At 46.0% G+C, this 20,101-nt stretch overlaps 1 protein-coding gene and 1 long non-coding RNA gene across 8 annotated transcripts; one reads left to right on the forward strand and one right to left on the reverse strand.

Moving 5' to 3' along the window:
• The first annotated feature begins 1,012 nt into the window (after nucleotides 1-1,012).
• LOC308461648 lies at nucleotides 1,013-4,536 on the forward strand. The gene is made up of 2 exons (XR_013978934.1): nucleotides 1,013-1,167; nucleotides 3,838-4,536. It is a non-coding gene; the product is annotated as an uncharacterized lncRNA (long non-coding RNA).
• Nucleotides 4,537-6,485: 1,949 nt separating this feature from the next.
• On the reverse strand, nucleotides 6,486-20,077 carry LOC308461773 (sulfotransferase 1C2-like). Of its 7 annotated transcripts, none has more exons than XM_080978923.1 (9): nucleotides 19,860-20,077; nucleotides 18,726-18,860; nucleotides 13,054-13,222; nucleotides 12,053-12,178; nucleotides 11,173-11,270; nucleotides 8,845-8,971; nucleotides 8,540-8,634; nucleotides 7,542-7,722; nucleotides 6,486-6,728 (listed from the first exon to the last, which is right to left on the reverse strand). In XM_080978923.1, the coding sequence occupies exons 2-9, from the start codon at nucleotides 18,762-18,764 to the stop codon at nucleotides 6,616-6,618; spliced, it is 948 nt and encodes a 315-aa protein (XP_080835049.1). In that variant the 5' UTR covers nucleotides 18,765-18,860; nucleotides 19,860-20,077; the 3' UTR covers nucleotides 6,486-6,615. The 7 variants fall into 7 exon arrangements, with proteins under 7 accessions (XP_080835049.1, XP_080835048.1, XP_080835051.1 ...); XM_080978922.1 differs by having other exon boundaries at nucleotides 13,054-13,225; XM_080978925.1 differs by lacking the exon at nucleotides 19,860-20,077 and adding an exon at nucleotides 15,171-15,242 and having other exon boundaries at nucleotides 13,054-13,225; nucleotides 18,726-18,744.
• Between the last annotated feature and the right edge of the window lie 24 nt (nucleotides 20,078-20,101).

Below are 20,101 nucleotides of genomic sequence, written 5' to 3' on the forward strand. Positions count from 1 at the left end.
CAGATAGCTTCTTCCCAGCGAGGAAATGCAGTGTTAGGAGAAAGATTTGCCAATTATGCTTCTATTCCAGACACTGGGTTTCTGTTCCTGAAGGTGGCAAACCACCTTTGAAATTTGGTTTCACCTCTTAACAGGCATTTCAAAAGTGAAAATAAAATACACCGATGTTACAGTTTTTTGTGGTTGTTTATGTGCACGGCAAACACATACATAAGTATATAAACTACATGTCTGAAATAGTACACGAGAGCAATCCTGAAGCCATTTTGACTCTCCCAAATCATATTCTGTGGACATGACCAGCAGTGCTTTTTTTTTCTAAAAAAAATGTTTAGGGGGGCTCTTAACATGTTCTTGAGAGAGTTCTTCTTAAACCAGGTTCCAGAAATATTTGTTATAAAAGGGATGTTGATTTTGTTGCAGTTTCTCCCTCAACATAATGCTTAACCTGAAAACATTGAAAGGCGTATCATTTGTGTTAAGTTGTCAGTTAATAACAATTTGTGCGGGTTGTTTTAATGGTAGATCTAGATATTGAGTACAGTTTTAACTTAATGAGATTGATGGACCTGTGCAAAGGAGAAGAACTTCACAGCAGCCAAGGTTTGGTAGCGCAGGGTAATTCATTTAGCATTCATTACCAAATTTGCCTCACAGTAACGTGAAAATATCAAGTATTAAAAAAAAATTAAGAATTTAAAGAAAGAATCTATCTGAAAAGATTAAGGAACACCAATAGCATTTTTTTTGGAAAGCGTCTTTCAAACAGCCAAGAGAGCGACACAGAAAGTTGAATTAGTTTAAAAAGGAGTTAGCAACAGAGCAAAATGTGAAAATGCTGTCGCGACTAGAAAATTCTTAGCCATCAGGCAAAAGTTACCTGCGATATTTCTAGGTGCTTCCAACCTTCTGGTGATCAGATCTGGTTGGGCTTGAGGGAAGGAACCTTCATCCCTATGGGAACTCCATTGTCTTGGCAACCAGCAAAGGGACTTTCAGTTGTCATGGCAACAAAGGAGTACTAAGTCCTAGCAGCTGTCCCCACCCTTCAATCCGGTAAGAAAAGCTTTCAAAACCACCACAGGTGTTTTCTGGATGTGGAGGCAACTGGATGTGAAGGCAATCTGGGATGCTAGGGATCTTGCTATTGCAAATCATTTAACATAGGTATGTATGTTCACGTAGGAACCAGTTTCGTTTAGGACCAGTGTGCCGAAGGTAGCAAGACTGATGTACAATTATGGTGATTTGTTCCCAGTTCAGGAAGGCAGAAAACAGTGAATGCGTAAAACCATTGTTTTGTCTGCCCTGTTTCCTGATAAGGCATGAATTTGGCTCCCCTGGTTACATTTGCTTCCCATCTCTCTTACACTCACAACCTCCTTTCAGCCATGGCATCTCTTTAAGTGTTGGTGTTGACCTTTAAAGCCCTAAACGGCCTTGGTCCAGTATACCTGAACGAGCAGCTCCACCCCCATCGTTCTGCCCGGACACTGAGGTCCAGCGCCGAGGGCCTTCTGGCAGTTCCCTCGCTGCGAGAAGCCAAGTTACAGGGAACCAGGCAGAGGGCCTTCTCGGTAGTGGCCCCGCCCTGTGGAACGCCCTCCAAACAGATGTCAAGGTAATAAACAAGTATCTGACGTTTAGAAGACATCTGAAGGCAGCCCTCTTTGGGGAAGTTTTTAATGACTGATGTTTTAATGTATTTTTAATCTTTGTTGGAAGCTGCCCAGAGTGGCTGGGGAAACCCAGCCAGATGGGCAGGGTATAAATAAATTGAATTTGATCCATTTTGAACTTATGTTGTGGGACGGAAGGAAAATATCATTACTTCAACTTAGGTTGAACTAACTCCTCACCAAGAAACAGTTACTCCCGGTAAAATAGTAAATACCACTTCTGTGGTAATTTATTTCCCTTTTGTAATTACTCTCAGTGTAATATTTATTTATTGCATTTTTTATTTATTATGTTAACCTTTTACAAAAACACTCGGCACCAACACCCTCTGTGTTCCCTGCCTGTTACGCGAGAATTGGCAGACCATCCCTTTTCCTTAACCCCTCACAGGGGTAGGTGAGCCACGTCAGTTGCGGTTCTCTCCTTTTCTCAGTTTTATAACCAGAAATTCAGTTTTCCACATTTCTGCTGAAATTTGTGTGTTGAAAAAAAACACACCTCACATTTTAGTGTGAATTTATTTTAATAAACACATTTTTTGTATGTAGTTTTGGCAAATATACCATACTTTTCCGTGTATAAGACTAGGTTTTTTTACTTTAAAATTATGCAAAAAACTATGGGTCATCTTATACACGGGGCAATCTCCCCCCCATTTTCTTAAATTAGAGTGCCTAAAAATAGGGGGCGTCTTATATATGGGGGCAACTTATACACATTCATTCATGCAAGCGAGAAAGTTCATTGCAAAAATAGCTTACAAAAATACATTTAAACAATTAAAAACGCAACCGCCACCAATGTTACAGATATCAACAAATGGTATTGGGCAGTAGGATCAGTGCTATTCATCTGGGAAAGCCTGAGCAAACAATATAGGTTTTAGTAAAAGTCAGACGCCCCTAACAGTCGGTGCTTCCCCAGTCCTAGGTGGGAGAGCGTTCCAGAGGGAATGTTACCACCAGGTGGCCTTGCACAGCTCAGGCACCATCAGCAAGGCCTCCTCTGACAATCTCAGTGATCTGCCGAATGCATATAGAGGAAGGGTGGGGAATCTCACCTATGCAGGTGACCTTAGGGCACTTAGCAATGACCTTAGGGCACTTAGCCAGAAGCAGGAAGTGAGTGGAGTGAGAGAAGCAAATGAAGGAAGTACTTCAGTGGATACCATTTTCACATGTATACTGTGAGCAGGGCCAGATTTAGGTTTGATGAGGCCCTAAGCTACTGAAGGTAATGGGGCCCTTTTATATGTCCAGCTGTTCTTTGTCAGCAACAAATTGCCGCTGTATTTTGTGTTTAATGTATGCTATAATCATAATAATAATTTATTTATACCCCGCCCATCTGGCTGGGTTTCCCCAGCCTCTCTGGGCGGCTTCCAACAGAATATTAAAATACAATAGTCTATTAAACATTAAAAGCTTCCCTAAACAGGGCTGCCCTCAGATGTCTTCTAAAAGTCTGGTAGTTGTTTTTCTCTTTGACATCTGGTGGGAGGGTGTTCCACAGGGCGGGTGCCACTACCGAGAAGGCTCTCTAACTTGGCTTCTCGCAGCGAGGGAACCACCAGAAGGCCCTCGGGACTGGACCTCAGTGTCCAGGCAGAAGGATGGGTGTGGAGACACTCCTTCAGGTATACTGGACTGAGGTCGTTTAGGGCTTTAAAAGTCAGCAGCAACACTTTGAATTGTGCTCAGAAACGTACTATATGGTAATTTATGGACCTAATAGGTATCTAAAGCCATTTGCTGTATCTAGATTTTATTTTATTTGTTTTTCATCTTCTATTTTGGAAATGTGCATCCAGTTTTTTTCCTTTAATTTTTTTGGGCCCCACCAAGAGAGTGGGGCCCTAAGCTATAGCTTGTTTAGCTTATATGTAAATCCGGCCCTGACGGTAAGCAGGAACATGAAAACCAGTGGTCCTTACACAAGCACAGCCCTTCATTCATGCAAGCGAGAAAGTTCATTGCAGTCGAAGGATACAATTCCAGCCTGGCAAAAGTCACTAAGGGAGGGGTGGTGGAGGGTCAGTGAGGGGTCCAGGAGGCAGGGCAGCTTGGGGGCAGGAGGGCCTGAGGTTCCCCATCCCAGATATAGTAGAAGGCAATCGCTTAGGTAACCTGGTTCTAATTTTCCTAATTTCCCCCCCAGAAACTTTCCACCAGCTGTGTGTGCCAGTGCCAAGGTGTGGAGGTTGCCCTCAGCCGCTGTGGTGGCCGCAATCTTTGTACAAAAGAATAGCCGACAACCAATTCCACACCTTGATAACCAAGGCTGCCTCCTCTCCTGTTGCATCATGGATTCCGCCTCTTTCCGGTCTGAACAATCATTACGTTCTGATCAGCTCCCATCCAGAGGCGCAGATCCCAGGGAGCTGGCTCAGGTCCACCCAAAAGACACAGCCAGGAGACTTGGGAAGGAGCCAGACAAAAATAGCCAAGAACCACAGGGCCTGATGAGGCTCCGCCATCCCCTGAGAGCACTGGCCAAGTTAAGAGCAGATGTCCACTGTCGGTGCCTGAGGTCTTCTGCCCCCCCAGTCGAAACGTACTATACTCAACTCAACTGGCCACAAGGAGTGCTACAGAGGTGGGCAAAGGAGAAGGAGGACAGGGAGAGAAATCTTTGCCTGGATGACTGCCAAGACGCAGCCGTCAGGAGAAGCAACACATTGGACGAAGCCCCTGAGGAACATCCGTCGGGGTATGGGGAGTTGGAGGCTAAGGAAAGCGACTCCTGAAGTACCTAGCACTGAAATGAAACCCTGACGCAGGTGCTTGGACAAAAAACAATCGTGATAATATTGCCTGGTGTGGCAAGTACATAGTAAAGAATTTTCTGGTTTCTGTACTGGCTTGTTCTAGTTTAGTCTTCTGGGATTCAGGGCAGACCTGTGAAAGTGACTGGGTATAGTGGGGTCCCAAAAGAGTGGTGCACAACCAGATACTGGGCAAGCCAGGCTAATCTCAAGTTTGATTGGGTTCCTTTGTTCTAAACATGTTTACACACTGCACAAAATCGGCTTGAAAGCAGGCCTGGTGACATATCAGAATCCAGAAGAGGCTGAGCAGGATTTGGCGCCAGTGTCAGGCCTCAGGGCTCTGCGTGGCCCCTGCCTCATCCCTTTGTATAATCATGAAACAGCAGGGAAGGTCTCAGGAGTTGTTGGTAGGCAGGAGATGCAGCAGGTAACTGGGTGGAATCAGGATCTGCCAAAAGACTCCTGCCATCTGGCCATCTGAAGCAGGGTTCACACTCTTAAGCCAGGCCATTTTCAGATATCCTGTTGACTGAGCGTTTTGTTCACACAAAATGTGTGGGGAGGTTAGAGGATCTCGGCTTTTTATTGAGCATTCACTGTTATAGAAAAAACCTGCTCTTTTCCCCTTATGGGGCATCCAAGAGCCCATATAGAGTCCTTAAGTGGGTTCTCCATTGGTAGGAGAAAATAACAAGAGGCCAACCAGAGAATATTAGAAGCAAAGCAGCTAGTAAGCCTGATCTTTATTAAACTGTTGCAACAGGGTCCTCACTCACCACATGCAGGAGGAACCCCAAACAATGGTGCGCAAGCCCTTATATAAACTTTTAAAATTGCCCACCCTGTAGCTCAAGACCACAACCCAAAACATCATACATACATCACAGAAGGCGGTGGTCTACAGCAGAAATCCTGTTTGCCAGGATATCTGTTAATGGTCACCGATTGCTTTACCTGGGCAGCCTGGCTATTCTTTTGTGATGGTAAATACTTTCCTGAAACCGGGTCACAGGCTCACCCTATTCCTGCACAAATATGCCCTTAAGACAGGTAAGCAAAAGACAATGGGAAGGCTTTCCCATTTCCTTCCTCCTTGCATAGAAATATTTGAGGTCAATTTAGGAGAGTCAAAATGGCTTCAGGATTGCTCTCCTGTACAATTTCAGACACGTGGTTTATATACTTAAAACTGTGTTTGCCTTGTACATTTATGAACGTTTATTTTATATTTAGGACCTTAGAATTCTTATAACAACTCTCACTTGACTGTGGGGCAGTTACAGGATGTTGCATCAAGCAAATGCTGTCCCCCTCTTTCCATTGCATTTCCCCTCTCTTGATCACAAACATTCTGCTTTACTTATCAGAAAAAGACTGAGATTTTTGGTGGGGAGAGTGCGTTTGTTGTGCAAGAGTTGCAAAGCAACTTTAATTGCACAGCTTTACCGACTGAATCCACCAAAATAGCAACAGCACAATCAGAAATGCTGTGCTCACATTTATAAGAACTTGTCTCTTCAGTTGTGAAGAGACTAGCTTAGCTTCCAGATCTGTTTATCGGCCATTCAGCCTGGTTTGTTTGAAGACAGGTTAGCCAACACTGAGTATTGAATGAGCTCTCACCCATATTTGTTTGTGAGGAGGTTAGATGGATTGTGAGGCTAGCAAGTGTTTATCTCTCACTTTCTGGGGCATTTCCCCATCACTGCAAGAAATAGGATGTTTTGAGGAATTGGGTTTGTTTTACAAGAGGGGTCATTCCATATCAAGTGATCCAATTTTCAGGTAAGATTCAGTCACATGCCAGCAAATTCAGGCTGTGCAATTAAAGCTGAATCTCACCTGAAAATAGTCACAGGCTAGAAGTGCCCTAGACTTCTCCCACCTCTCTCAGTGAAAGCTGGAGTTTTTAGGGGTCTCACAGATGCACCAAGTTCGGCACCAGAAAGCAAATGCCACAGTGTGCATCAGGAAATGCCACCAAGCAGAAAGCGGTGTCCCCACCCACATGGAATCAAGCATCCAAACATACAGCCTATGAAATTATAAAACACTTTTTCTTTATTAGTGCTGCTGGAAAAGGCAACCCCCCTGAGGACACTGGCTGAGGTGAGCCTTCACTTTTCAGGGAAACCACTTAAGGGATTCTGACATTGGACTTTTGGCTCTCAGAGCTCCATGGTGAATGTCAGCGTAGTATCAGCCATCTTTCTTTGGTAGTCTTCATTGAACCACTCGTTCTGAGCCACCGTGAAGTGATTCTTCCAGTCCCCAACTGTCCCTATAAAAGAAACACACACAATCCACTCAGCGTAATGGGTAGAAGTTTTCAGTGGCACTGTCTGCTATTATGCCCCATAAATTACCAGGTTGGGTATATTCACAGCGCTCAATGTCATTAGGATGTAGCAGTAATCCCTCAATGAGAGATTTTGCAAGGGTGTGGGGGGATGTTTGAAGAAAGTCTATATAGGTTGGAGACTTAGATATCCTGCTTGTACAGTTGTACCTCAGGTTACATATGCTTCAAGTTACATACGCTTCAGGTTAGAGACTCTGCTAACCCAGAAATAGTGCCTCAGGTTAAGAACTTTGCTTCAGAATGAAAACAGAAATTGTGCTCTGGCGGCGCGGCGGCAGCAGGAGGCCCCATTAGCTAAAGTGGTGCTTCAGGTTAAGAACGGACCTCCGGAACGAATTAAGTACTTAACCCGAGGTACCACTGTATTTTCATGATGATTTGTTGTCACATGAGATACCACTTTCAATGCTGTGTGCGCCCACAAACATTTTGGAGTGGTCACACTGCTTCATTTTCCATAACTGAAATCCTGCAGCTTTTTAGACCACAAATGTTCTGGTTCATTTTTGTTCCAGTTTTGCCTCACTATACCCTTCCAGACAGCAAACATGGGGTAGCATCGCAGAACAATTAATAAGCCCACCGCCAATGAACATTCAAACACCAGTCTGGAGGGCCCTCTAAGACAATGCCCGTTTCCTTCAGGTGGCGTGACTTGTGGGATTTCAATGTTCTGCCTGTTGGGCATAGTTGGCACCGTCCAAAATAAAGATGTTGAGGGAGAAGCCATACCTTTCCTCATGAATGGGGAAATGGACAGGTCCATGACTGAGATGGGCACGCCAGCCCGGTTGGCCATGGGGTTGTCCTTCATGACTTCGAAGGAAGTGTGGCGGACAATCTTGTCCACGGTTGCCTCATCCAGTTGCTTCCCTATGAATTGCATCACCTTCTGGATCTCACGCTTTGGGTCCTGTGTGGAGATGGAGAAAGTGCAGCAGGGTTTGGCCTGAGAAAAAGGATGCCAGGAAGGGGCAGGGTGGCGCTGAGAACAGGAATGTTTAGGAGAAGTGCCTTGGCATCCCAAGCAGACAGATCTGCTTGTAAATCTTCCACAATTTGCCCATTTTTTCAAACTGGCCAACATGGAGACCTCCCTCATAATAGTGTAAAAGCCAGAAGGAAACCACATTAACAGCTTTTATTCCTTGTTCACAGGGCTTACTGCTGTGGTCACTGTATTCTTGTCCTCCCTCAAATGCAGTCCCCCTCAGCCTTGAGTCCTCCCGTCCCCCCTGGTTATAGGCCACAGTGAAGGCTGCTGTAGTGTCAAAGGGTACCTGTGACATGTGAGCAGTGTCTGCAGGATCAGGCCTGGTATCATTAACATAGAACAAGGAGGAGGAGGAGGCAAGTAGACAAGATTGGAAACCAGGGTTGGAGACACAACACAGGATCTGTTGAAAGCTTATGAAAGATGAAGGTGGGGGAAGAGGACCAAGGACAGGTAGGCAAATATGTTTGTGGAGCTGTCCCACCCCCAGCTTACTAGCAGCCTCTTCCTGCTTCCTTTTGGCAAGAGATGAGGGAGAGGCGATGACAGAGCCGCCATCTGATTCTCACCAGCAATTCATTCTGGGTGTGGCAGAAGGGACAGGCTTTTTGACACTTTCTCCCCTATGCAGATTCACTCCACATCATCCCTGCACTATTGCCTGGGTGCAGAACAGAGTCTGATCTCCGCAAGGGATGCTGTCCAGGAGGCCCCACCGCCTTCCTGATCTGCTCACCTTTTTTATGTCTTCATAGAAGAGGTAGAGCACACGGTGTGTGTCTTTTGCCTTCCACCAGCCTTTCACGTGATCGTACCACGGGCCCCAGCCCACTGGAAGACACAGAGGGGCACAGTGACAAATCCCCCAGCAGGAGCAAAAAAACACAATGCAACCGCTGCTAACATTACCACCAAATTTATAAACACTGTCACCAACTGCATCTGGCCTTTTCCTTATTCTAACTTCCTCACACATGCAAAGTGTTGTCATTGCTAGAATCAAAAAGATTAGGAAGGAAGGGTGCATTGTTTTTAACTCACCTTTGCCTGCCATGAAAGTCTCAAAATATTCCTGCCATGTTCCGGGGGCAGGTACCACCTTGCTCATCCTTTGGAAATGGAAATAGGACACCATGCAGTCCTTGGCATTCCTTGCCACGTAAAGGAACTGAATGGGGAAGACAAATGGGAGACATTAATGCATTTAACTAGGAGATTCAGTCATTAACAAGCTTTTTCTCCAGGAAGCACCAAGATGACAGACGTAGGACTTCTCTAGCTCACCCGAGTATCCTCTTTTCAGCATCTTTCACTCCTTCCTTTTGCTTGCACAAAGTTTATACAGACATTAGACAAGGGGTGCTTCCAAACCTAATGCCACCCAAAAATAATGACAGTCGTGTAAAGAAATATTCAGGTTGTATGATTATAGTTGTCTTGGAGGCAACACACTTTTCATAGACTTAAACCAGCTCCCTACAACTTGCCCAACAACTCAGGGAAGCGTTGTAACCTTTCCTAAACACAACCCCAGACTTCTCAGCTGGACACAGCAGCAAATAAAAGTCCTCAAAATGCTATGGGCTGCTTCAGCCACAATCAGTCTTGCATCACAAACCTGCATCCCCTCAACTATTGGATTTTTTTGCAATAAGGAAAAAGAAGGGGAAATGTACTGGAAAGTTTGGGCTAGCTCTTGCTTTGATGCAACGTCATCTAACCTCCCCACAACAAGTCAGAATGAATGCTCACTAAATCTATGTCTGCTAAGCTCGCCGCAAAACTAATCAGGGTGAATGGACAATATATTAACAGGTCATCTGGGAGCACCCACCTTACGGTCTTCACAGAGCATTTGTTCTGATTTGTTTGCAGGGAGGTTATACAACAATGGCATCCATCCTGTTTCGTTTGCATGGTGGTTATACATTTCCCCACTGATCATTCATTCACCCCAAACTTTGCAGTGTATGTCCCCATCACTTTCCAAACTGCAAAAAGCACTTCAATCTATTTTAACTGCTGTCAGGGACTGGGCAGAGGAGGAATGGTGGAGACCGCCTCCCCATCCTGAACCTTCCAGGGAGGAGGAAGAGGAAGACAGTATAGATTTACAACAGGGGGTTGAGGGAGGTCACAGCTCAGAGGCAGATGAGGGGGAAAGTTGGAAAATCATGGGAGAGCCAGAGCAACACCTGGCTGACATGTAGTCATTAGAAAGCATTCCAGACCCTCCATCTCCCAGAACCCGGCAAACCTTAAAAGTAGGAGAGCAAAGAGTTCGAAGACAGAGGACACGTAGCAGCACCCATAGAGGAGACGATAAGAATGATGAATGAGGAAGTGGGAGAGACAGGGGTGGGCAGGGTGGAGATTCACTTGGGACAACGCCATTATCCAAGAGGCTGGGCTCTAGCCTCTCTCTGTAAAGACTGAAATGAAAAAGGGCAGTAAGAAACTCTTCCTTGTCTTTATACTTTCCTTGGCAACCAGCCAAGATCCGCTGACAGCACCCTGACAACTGCAGAGATCTAATGTTCTGGTATGTGCCTGAATCCCTCGTGCAGAATACAGACAGTCTGGAGCTGACCCTGCCTAGCAATGCAACAACATCATATATCCTTGGACCATTCTCTTGCAAAGGTCACAAGAGGCTGAGCTGCACCCCATGGAGTCCAGATACCTGTTTGCCACGTGGTGGCAGCTGAACCACATAGGACATGTGCAACTGTCCCACAACAAAAAGACTTTCATCGCATCCAGACAAACATCTGGAAATGGGAAGTAGCCGCTCAGGCAGTTGGGTTGAATCTGGTTTACAAGCCAAGCGGTAGAGAGCTGCCTAAGGTCCAAATTTGGGAATGGGAAACCTGTGCCCCTCCAAGATGTTGTCAGATTCCAACTCCTATCAGCCCCAGGTAATGTAGCCAACCATTAGGGATAATGGGAGTTGTAGTTCAACAACATCTGGAGGGCCACAGATGTTGAAGTTAATTGTGCGAATGCAATTACTATGCACATTTTAAAAAAATGTAAAGAGCAGGTGCTGAGGGTGCTGGAACCATAAGGAGTGGAAAGGGAGAGATTAGCTCTCCACCATGGTCTGAATCCCAATGAACATTGCCTCTGCAAAGCTATTTGCATCAGAAAGACATTTTTGTTGCAACATTGCAATGGAGGGGAGAAGAAGGAGTCCTGCTTAGGGTATCTCACAGCTGTTATTGATATTTTTATATTTTTAAAAGCATACATGCTGATTGCCTTTCCGAAATTAGCATGGCACCTAGTTTAGCCCTAGGATCTACCTCTCAGAATGAAGCAAAAGGATGTCTCTTCCCAAAGTGTGAGGCCCCCTTTCCCATCCCTTACCTTGCAGTTCTGCTCCCAAAAGGACCGAGGGAGCAACTGCACGGGGAGATGGGTTTTCAGAGTCCGTGGAGAAGGCATCGCGTTTGCTTGATCAACCCCTGCTCAAAGAAGAGTGAGGCATTAGTGACAGAACAGGGATGGGAGATCATCCTGTCCCATTTCGGAGGGCAAAACACAGCAAAAAATGAATCCATTTCAAAATCCAAATCAAGTTACATGATTGGCCTTTCAGGGAGACCTAGGGAAGGTAGTTATGCTGAGAAACCCATTTTATAATGTTATAGGATTGAACGGTTGGTTTGGAGGAAACCTATAGGTTCCAACCAAGCCAGTGGTTTTGTATCTACAACATGGCAGCCTGTACAAGAGGGAACCTCCTGAACTGGTCAGAATGGTTTCTTTTTCAAAATGAGGGCCCTGGCCAAGTCTGTTAAGCATCCTATCTGCACATGCCTAGAAGTTGGTGAAGACCAGATGTGTTGCCATGGAAACAACTGGAGATGCTTCTGGGAGGAGAAGAGTAGTCCTTTCCCCATCTCACCTGGCTGGATACCATTTCATTCTAGAAAGCGGGGGGTGGGGAGGCCGGGGGGGGCTAATCTGGGGTGAGTTTTGTCTGGGCTGGAAGCTAGAGAAAGACAGGGATAGAGGCACCCTGGAAACCTAAAGGGGAGGCCAAGATCTGTTGGAGTGTTCCTGCTGTGAGCCTATGCTCAGGTTGCACATCTGTGCAAGTAAAGCCATATATCCCAAAGATGCCACAGTCTCCAGTGACCTTCATTCCAAGGAAACTGAGTAAAAGCAGGCACCCCGGAAGTCTCTTCCCACCCAGAGATTGGATTGGGCACCACAGGAATATGGATGGTGCTGTATTTGTCACCTGAGGGCTGGGGTGGCCGTGCCCACTCAATGAATGGGTGGCGATGATGCACAGGGGCCCGCTGACATTTCTCCAGGTCGCCTTCTTGCTGGATCATATCCACTATCTCTTGTATCCAGGTGGTACCTGGCATAATGCGCAAAGAGAGAGAGAAGGAAAATCAGCACTCATATATTCAGGCCCAGTCTTTTGCCCAGGACCTCAGCTCTCTTGCCCTGTCTGCTATTTAAAACTTAAATCCTCTTTCCCCTTTTGCTTACAGGGCTCCTGTGCATGCTGTATACAGCTCAGCACCCGTGTGACTCCAGCCACTAATGCATATTACTTTCCATCTAACACTGTGAACTAGCAGGTGCAAAGTTGTGTTGTGGATTTGTGCCCAGAAAGTTTACAGTAATCGGTAGCGCAGCAAGCCAATTATTCTGCATCCTGAATAGATTTTGCATATTTACCACTATGTGCCAACTTTGCACACTTTATACTGCTTCTGCTAGCTGTAAGAAAGGGAGATACAGAGACCTTTAAAGCCCTCTCTGCACACATGGTTTTAAGCACAGCGTTCAAACTCACTAGGACTAGGAACTTGGTTTTAATAATAATAATAATAATAATAATAATAATAATAATAAACACACAAAAGATGAACCTAGAGTTTCTGAGCCCTATAGGTGCTCTGAAAATTAAAAGAACAAACATTAATGCATGGAATGATCACCACCCACAGAGCTGAATGTAATAATCGTCTACCTGGCACAGGCATAGGCAAACTCGGCCCACCAGATGTTTTGGGACTACAACTCCCATCATCCCTAGCTAACAGGACCAGTGGTCAGGGATGATGGGAATTGTAGTCCCAAAACATCTGGGGGGCCGAGTTTGCCTATGCCTGACCTAGCAGAACCGTCTTTCTGAAGGCAATATAGGACTCTTGCTGGACTAATCTTGAGTTTTGTGCTTCTGCAACTCCCAAACTGGATGCAGCTTTGTCCCTGAATTCTTACCTGCTTTGGGATATGTACAAATGAGCAGGTCATCTGGCTTCGCCTGGAAGCTCTGGATCCGGCTCCATTCCTGACAAGTAGCCTTTGCCAGGGGAATCCCGTCCACTTCGCCCAGCTCGGGGCGCCCCTCTGGTTGGGCATCTTTCCCTTGTCCTGTAGGCATTGCTCTCTGCTGGGGAAACAAGACACAAGGAAAATACAGCCCCTTGCATTATTATGCATCTCTGCCATTCTGAAGGAAATCAGTCCTGAGTGCTCACTGGAAGGACAGATCCTGAAGCTGAGGCTCCAATACTTTGGCCACCTCATGAGAAGAGAAGACTCCCTGGAAAAGACCCTGAAGTTGGGAAAGATGGAGGGCACAAGGAGAAGGGACGACAGACGACGAGATGGTTGGACAGTGTTCTCGAAGCTGCCAGCATGAGTTTGACCAAACTGTGGGAGGCAGTGGAAGACAGGAGTGCCTGGCGTGCTCTGGTCCATGGGGTCACGAAGAGTCAGACACGACTAAACAACAACAAAGTCTTTGAGGTTTGGGTTACGGTTGCCATCTCTCTCTTTGTTATATATATCAGGACTCTTGAGCCTTTAACAACAACGGGCATGCACAACACAGCTGGAGGTGGGTTTCCTCAGAAGGGCTTCTTCACCTTTCTAATTTCTGCCTGCCAAAAGGCGCAAGAGCCCTGCCAGAGAAAAAGGAAGGCAGGAAAAGAGGAGGATACAGTCACAGTCCCTGTACATCCCCATTGGACCCACAGCCTCTCCCAGATAGCTCTGCCCCCTCCACAACCTCTTCCCCATCTTGGCCTTTCCATTCACCAGGGTGCTGGGTATTATAGCTCTTTGAGGGGTAAACTACTGTTCCCAGTTTTCTTTTTTGGGTGGGTAAGTGCTTTAAATGTGTGGCGTGCGTGGGAATGTCATGGATAGTAGGAGAGGATATATTGATTAAATATTATCCTTCCTCACTCACACTTGTGAGTCAGTAGATTCGTTTGAATCTCTTTACTTAAGCAATCCAATCTGGATTGTCCAGATTGGGTTTGATGCCAGTAAATTCCCCCTTTATTCCTCCTAAAAAGAATAAAGACGCAACAGTCTTCTTTTAAAAGTATAACAAGAAGTTTACTTACATTCAGTTCACAGTAGGTTCCCTGAAGGCAGGCTTTAGCTTGAAGTTACAGAAACCAGAGTAGGTTCGTCCCATGTAGGGATATAAGCCCATGCCCTGCTGGCTGAGAGCCAGCAGACAGCTAAATACATCAGTATCGGAAGAAAGCAGCAAAAGAGAGAAAGGGAAGATGGCTGTGTGAGCAGCCCTTTTACAGGGTCTTATAGGGTCCTGCCTATCTACCTGGTCACACGCAGGGGGAGGATGCTCCAGACCAGGTGTGACAGGAAGTCCTCCTGGCTGCAGTAACATCCCCCTCTGTGTCTGCTCAGGGCAAACAGGAAGTGTTGTACTTGCCTGCTTATGTTACATCCCACAGCGTGTCTGCAGCCTGTGTCTTGGGGCACTTTAAAATTTAACGTGTCACAGAAGAATCACTCTCTGTTGCATCTAAGTAGGCAGAGGCTCTGCAGCGGACAAATGGCCAGATCACATATTGTGCGTCCCCCCCGGTAAACTTAAAATGGTATAGGTTGAGAAAAATGTAAATTGAATAGGCGGGGAAGAAGGCTCAGGTGTGAGTTTGAAACACCCTAAAATTCCTTGTCCAAGCAGAGAGTGGACACGCATTTGGGGTTTAGCAGGAACCTCTTGAGACAGACCGCTTAGATTTAGACGGTACTACATGAGGTTTATATACTGGTTGATTATAATGAAGCCCCAAAGCAATTTGCAAAAATAATAAGACGATCAAATCATCAGTAAAAAACAAAAACAAAACCCAATTCAGTTAAAAACAATTATTTTAAACATCCAACAATTACTGTAATTCAAACTGTAAGCTAAAAGCCAGTTCAAAACACATGACAGCACATGTCTGGGTAGGTTTGCCTAAACAGAAATATTTTCAGCAGGCACCAAAAAGAGTACAGGGAAACCAGGGAGCGCTTCAAAGTGTGGGGTACTGCCACTCCGAAAGACCAACTTATTGCCAGTTTTGTACCTTTCGTCCTTGCCGAGTTGATGTTGAATTTCAGAGACTTCCCGGTTAAGTCCTTCCCTGCAGCAGCCACAACTGGAAAGGAAACCGGGTCTGATTGGTTCCTAGTTGAAAAGCTTGGAAGGTCCCTCCCAGAAGAGGTGGATTAAAAGTTTCCCCCTTCAAAGCTTTGTAGCGTAAAAGCTACACAGTTAAACTTCCTAAGTACTTTTGGGTTGTTTTCTCGACAATTTAACCAGGCAGTTAGCTGCCGTCTGCCTCCAGCCTTGACAAAACAGATTCCGCTCCTCAGCTGCCTTTAAAATTAAATAGGACCACGGCAGGTGACATCAGTTTTGCATTCCTGGAACTGTGAAGGATCACTGAGCTGGACTTATGTGGAGCACTGCCAGTAAGTTTGCTCTTCAAACCTTGCAGGGAGGGAGTTTGAATAGCTACATAAAGAAGCAAAAATCCTTCCCATCCTCCAAGGGGTGATCGGAGGAAACTTGAGGAAGGGGGGGGGGAGAGCCATTTGGGGAAGGGTTTTTTTTTTGTGGGGAGAGAGGTATTTTCAGAGGAAAAGGATTAAGGTCTTTCCCACACCATGCCAGTCTTTTGCTGGAGTTCACAGGGTGTCTTTGGGAAGGAGATCTCCTAGGAAGTAAGTGCCATATACTGTATAGTTTGGTCTCCAGGGGATTAAGGTAAAGGTAAAGGGACCCCTGACCATTAGGTCCAGTTGTGACCGACTCTGGAGTTGCGGTGCTCATCTCGCTTTACTGGCCGAGGGAGCCGGCGTACAGCTTCCGGGTCATGTGGCCAGCATGACTAAGCCGCTTCTGGCAAACCAGAGCAGCGCATGGAAACGCCATTTACCTTCCCACTGGAGCGGTACCTATTTATCTACTTGCATTTTGACGTGCTTTCGAACTGCTAGGTTGGCAGGAGCAGGGACCAAGCAACGGGAGCTCACCCCGTCATGGGGATTCGAACCGCCGACCTTCTGATCGGCAAGTCCTTGGCTCTGTGGTTTAACACACAGCGCCACCCGCGTCCCTACTCCAGGGGATTAGAAGCCCCCAAATTTCTTTTCATACCAATACATGATTTTTGGAATGCAAAATTCTTCCCCAGATTGCCTGCTGCTCTGGAAGGCTTGCTGTTGCTGTTTTTGCTTGGAAGCTCTGGATCTGGCACCAATTCAATAGCAGTGGACCTAAGATGGGGAATCCTGTCTACTTTACCCAGCAGAGTCTGTCACTTTGCTCTTCAAGGTTTAACCAACAAGTTCATGTCTTTGAGACCAAAAATGTGATGTGGTTAGGGAGTTGCTGTCTAACGGAGGGTCATTAGATGGGCAGCTCTCTCTGTAACACTTCATCAGTTTCAATTTGACAGCCGTTCGGATTAGGCTCAAGATGTGTGGAAATTCTGGAGGAGCCCAAACCATCACCAAGGTCAGATGATACTAATGGGCTGGCTGAAGGCTGCTGTCAGGGGATGGCTGGATGAAGAGGAGTGGTGGGAGGCACCAGCTGGGTAAACCCCAAAGGAAGAAGGCTCAGAGCCCAGGGAGTGGTGGTGGGACAACAATGAGTTGACAGAGGGAGAAGAGTGGGAAGAGGTGTTGGAAGCTGAAGAGGTAACAGGGCTTAGTGAGCAGGAAGAGTCTGTGGCAGAGAGCAGTTCAGTATCAGAGGCAGAAGCGGAGGCTGGAGAGGAGGGGCGCCAAGAGACAGAGATGAGGCAGGCCATTGAAACAGCTGAGGTGTCTCCCCTTCCTCCTGTGACCAGCTCCCCTGGTATCCCAGAATCAGAAGAGGTATGAAGAGGGAGGAGCAAAGACAGATACAGTGACAGAGTCTCAGATTGCTTGGGAAGGACCTGGGGGAGGAAGAGACTTAAGCAACTGTGGAAAGGCAGTCCTCACAACTGCCTCATAGAGGCAATATCTGCTGGGATGAGTGGCTGTGCTCATTAGGCCTGGCCTCCTGAGCTGACCGTGCTTTACTGAATAAAGAGTTAACTTCATTGATGCTGTGTGACTTATTGCTGACCTGCTCCTGGCACCCGCTTCCGACAGCCACCAGCTCAGAAACAATTACTGCATGATTTTTGAACTGGATCATCAATTGCGCGTAACGTTGGAACCCCCCCCATCTCACTCATGAGCTGGCGCCTCTGCTGTGAGGTAGGTTAGGCTGAGAGAGATAACTAGGCCCAAGGTCACCCAGTGAGCTTCATGGCTGAAAGCAGGAATCTGAACCCAGGTCTCCTCAGTTCTGGTCCAACACTCTGCTGCTATACCACCCTGGCTCTCTTGTTCTCAGTGGCCAACCGGATGCCTGGAGGAAACCCACATGCAGGACATGAACGCAACAGCGCTCTCTTAATCCTTGGCAATTCCCTGCATACTGCCTCCAACGGCAGAGGTAGACCCAGCTATCGTGGAAGCTGGAAAATGAACCGTTTCCACCTCTGCAGCTCGACAGCATCCATTCCACACTTGAAGCCTTGAAGGGAAACATGTCTCTTGCTTATGCACAATGGAGGACTAGAGAGACTCAGTGATCTGAAGTGACAGGCCAGCATCTGGCAACACTGCGTTTACAGGCACAAAACCGCTTTGGAGGTTTTTCAGAAGAAGCGCTGGTGAACTCATTGGGGGCTGCGGTCACACCCAGACTTGCCCGGTTCCTGTTAATTCCAGTGAAACTTGCCTGAAGAGCACTGAGTCCACAGGTCTGCGCGCTCTCTCTCTCTTACTCTCCCTTTCTCCTCCTTTCTCTCCAAGCTTAAGCAGAAAATTCACATCATGGCAGGTCTCTGCCTCTGGGTGAAATTACCGTATTTTTTGCTCTATAAGACGCACCAGACGACAAGACGCACCTAGTTTTTGGAGGAGGAAAACAAGAAAAAAAAATTTTTTTGAATCTCATAAGCCAGAACAGCAAGAGGGATCGCTGCGCAGTGAAAGCAGCAATCCCTCTTGCTGTTCTGGCTTCTGTGATAGCTGCGCAGCCTGCATTTGCTCCATAAGACGCACACACATTTCCCCTTACTTTTTAGGAGGGAAAAAGTGAGTCTTATAGAGCAAAAAATATGGTATTTGCCTCTTAAGGCACCCTTTTCTTAATTTGCAGCCTATCACACCCAGAATTTAGCTGTGCATACTCCTATAACATCAAACTTGTTCAGTTCAGTCTGCCAACACCATTTAACAGAGATTTTAAAGGAGAAAGTGGTGAAGAGTCTCCTAGACTTACATGGATCTGTCCAACAGCCAAGCGCTCTGGGGCTCCTGGAAATGGCAAGTGTGGCCTCAGTGGCTAATCTTTTCCTTTTTACACTGAAACATACTGTAGGTCATTTGATTGGCAGAACCCCAACCCAATCACCATTGCTAGCATCCAAGAGACTTCCCTTTCCACAACCTGTTTGAGCTTAATCCCGATTCCAAAGTCCATCTGCTTAGTTTGATCAGTGATATGGTTATGAATTGTATCAAGAACTCTCCCTTGTTTGTTCCTGGGCATATCTGCCTAGATCACCAATGATTTATAGCCACCTCTTTACCTTTGATGCCTTTCTGCATTCAAACTGCACTTGTTTCATCTAAAGAGGGGTGTTGTAGTTCTGTAGAAAGGCAGAGAAAGTTCTGTATGTGGGGGAAGTGGCAGAATCTCAAGCTGGGCACCAGTCATCTTGCTGCTGCAAAAACACACATCACAGTCTCTGACTCTCTCATATGGAAATAAGCCCTGCTGGACCAGGACAAAGGCCCATCTAGTCCAGCATCCTGTTCTCACTGTGACCAACCAAGGGAACAAAAAGGAACCAAGCCTGACAGTGCTTTCCCCATTTGTGTTCCCCAGCAGCAGGTATTCAGAGGCATACTGGCCTCCGGCAGTAGAGGTAGAATGTTAGCATAGCTATGGATAGCCCTGTGCTCCATGAATTTGTCTAATACTCTTTGAATAAACCCACTCAAGTTGGTGAACACCACTACATCTTGCGGTAGAGAATTCTAGAGTTTAGCTAGACCCTTTGTGAAATAGCCCATCCTATTTTTTTAGGGCCCAAATTGTATAGTATTCATTACCATCGAACACTTCGTACATACGAAGTTTTTTTCCTGGGGTAAAATCCCCCCAAAACCTCAATAACTTCAATCCTAAAAAAAGGTCAATAACTTTGGTCGGCCCTTTGGTCGGCCCTCACAGCCCTTCACTTCATCAAAGCTGGCCCTCTTTGAAAAAAGTTTGGACACCACTGTACTAAATGCTTTGTTTGCACTACACTGAATTGCTCAATATTATTCTTGGGTTAGAATGCCTCTACTTTTTCAATCAAATTCAACTGAACTAAACTTACAGATAGGTAGCCGTGTTGGTCTGCCATAGTCAAAATAAAAAAAATCCTTCCAGTAGCACCTTTAAGACCAACTAAGTTAGTTCTTGGTATGAGCTTTCGTGTGCAAGCACACTTCTTCAGATACCTGTATCTGAAGAAGGTATCTGAAGAAGTGTGCTTGCACACGAAAGCTCATACCAAGAACTAACTTAGTTGGTCTTAAAGGTGCTACTGGAAGGATTTTTTTTATTTTGAACTAAACTTACACATTAAGCACCAATCTAAAGGAGATCAGAGAGGATGCATCGATTACAGATCCATTACCAAAATTAAGCAGATGGGAGTTGACTCACTTACTAGGGTCATGCCCACGCAGCAAAGTGATTCACCGTCAAATCCTTTCCCTGAAACTCTGGGCATTGTTGTTTTGTGAAGAGAGGCTAAGGACTTCTGAAATAGGATTTTTTGCACCTCAGAATTCAAATTCCAAGGATTTCTGAGAAGTGAGGACAGGCAAAATGATACAAAACCGATGTGTGTAGTGTTCATACAGCCTAATTGCTGGATTACATATTATGTGGTAAACTTGCCATTTCTTT

This window comes from Podarcis pityusensis, assembly GCF_964106645.2.
Source record: "Podarcis pityusensis genome assembly, chromosome: 13".
NCBI lineage: Eukaryota > Metazoa > Chordata > Lepidosauria > Squamata > Lacertidae > Podarcis > Podarcis pityusensis.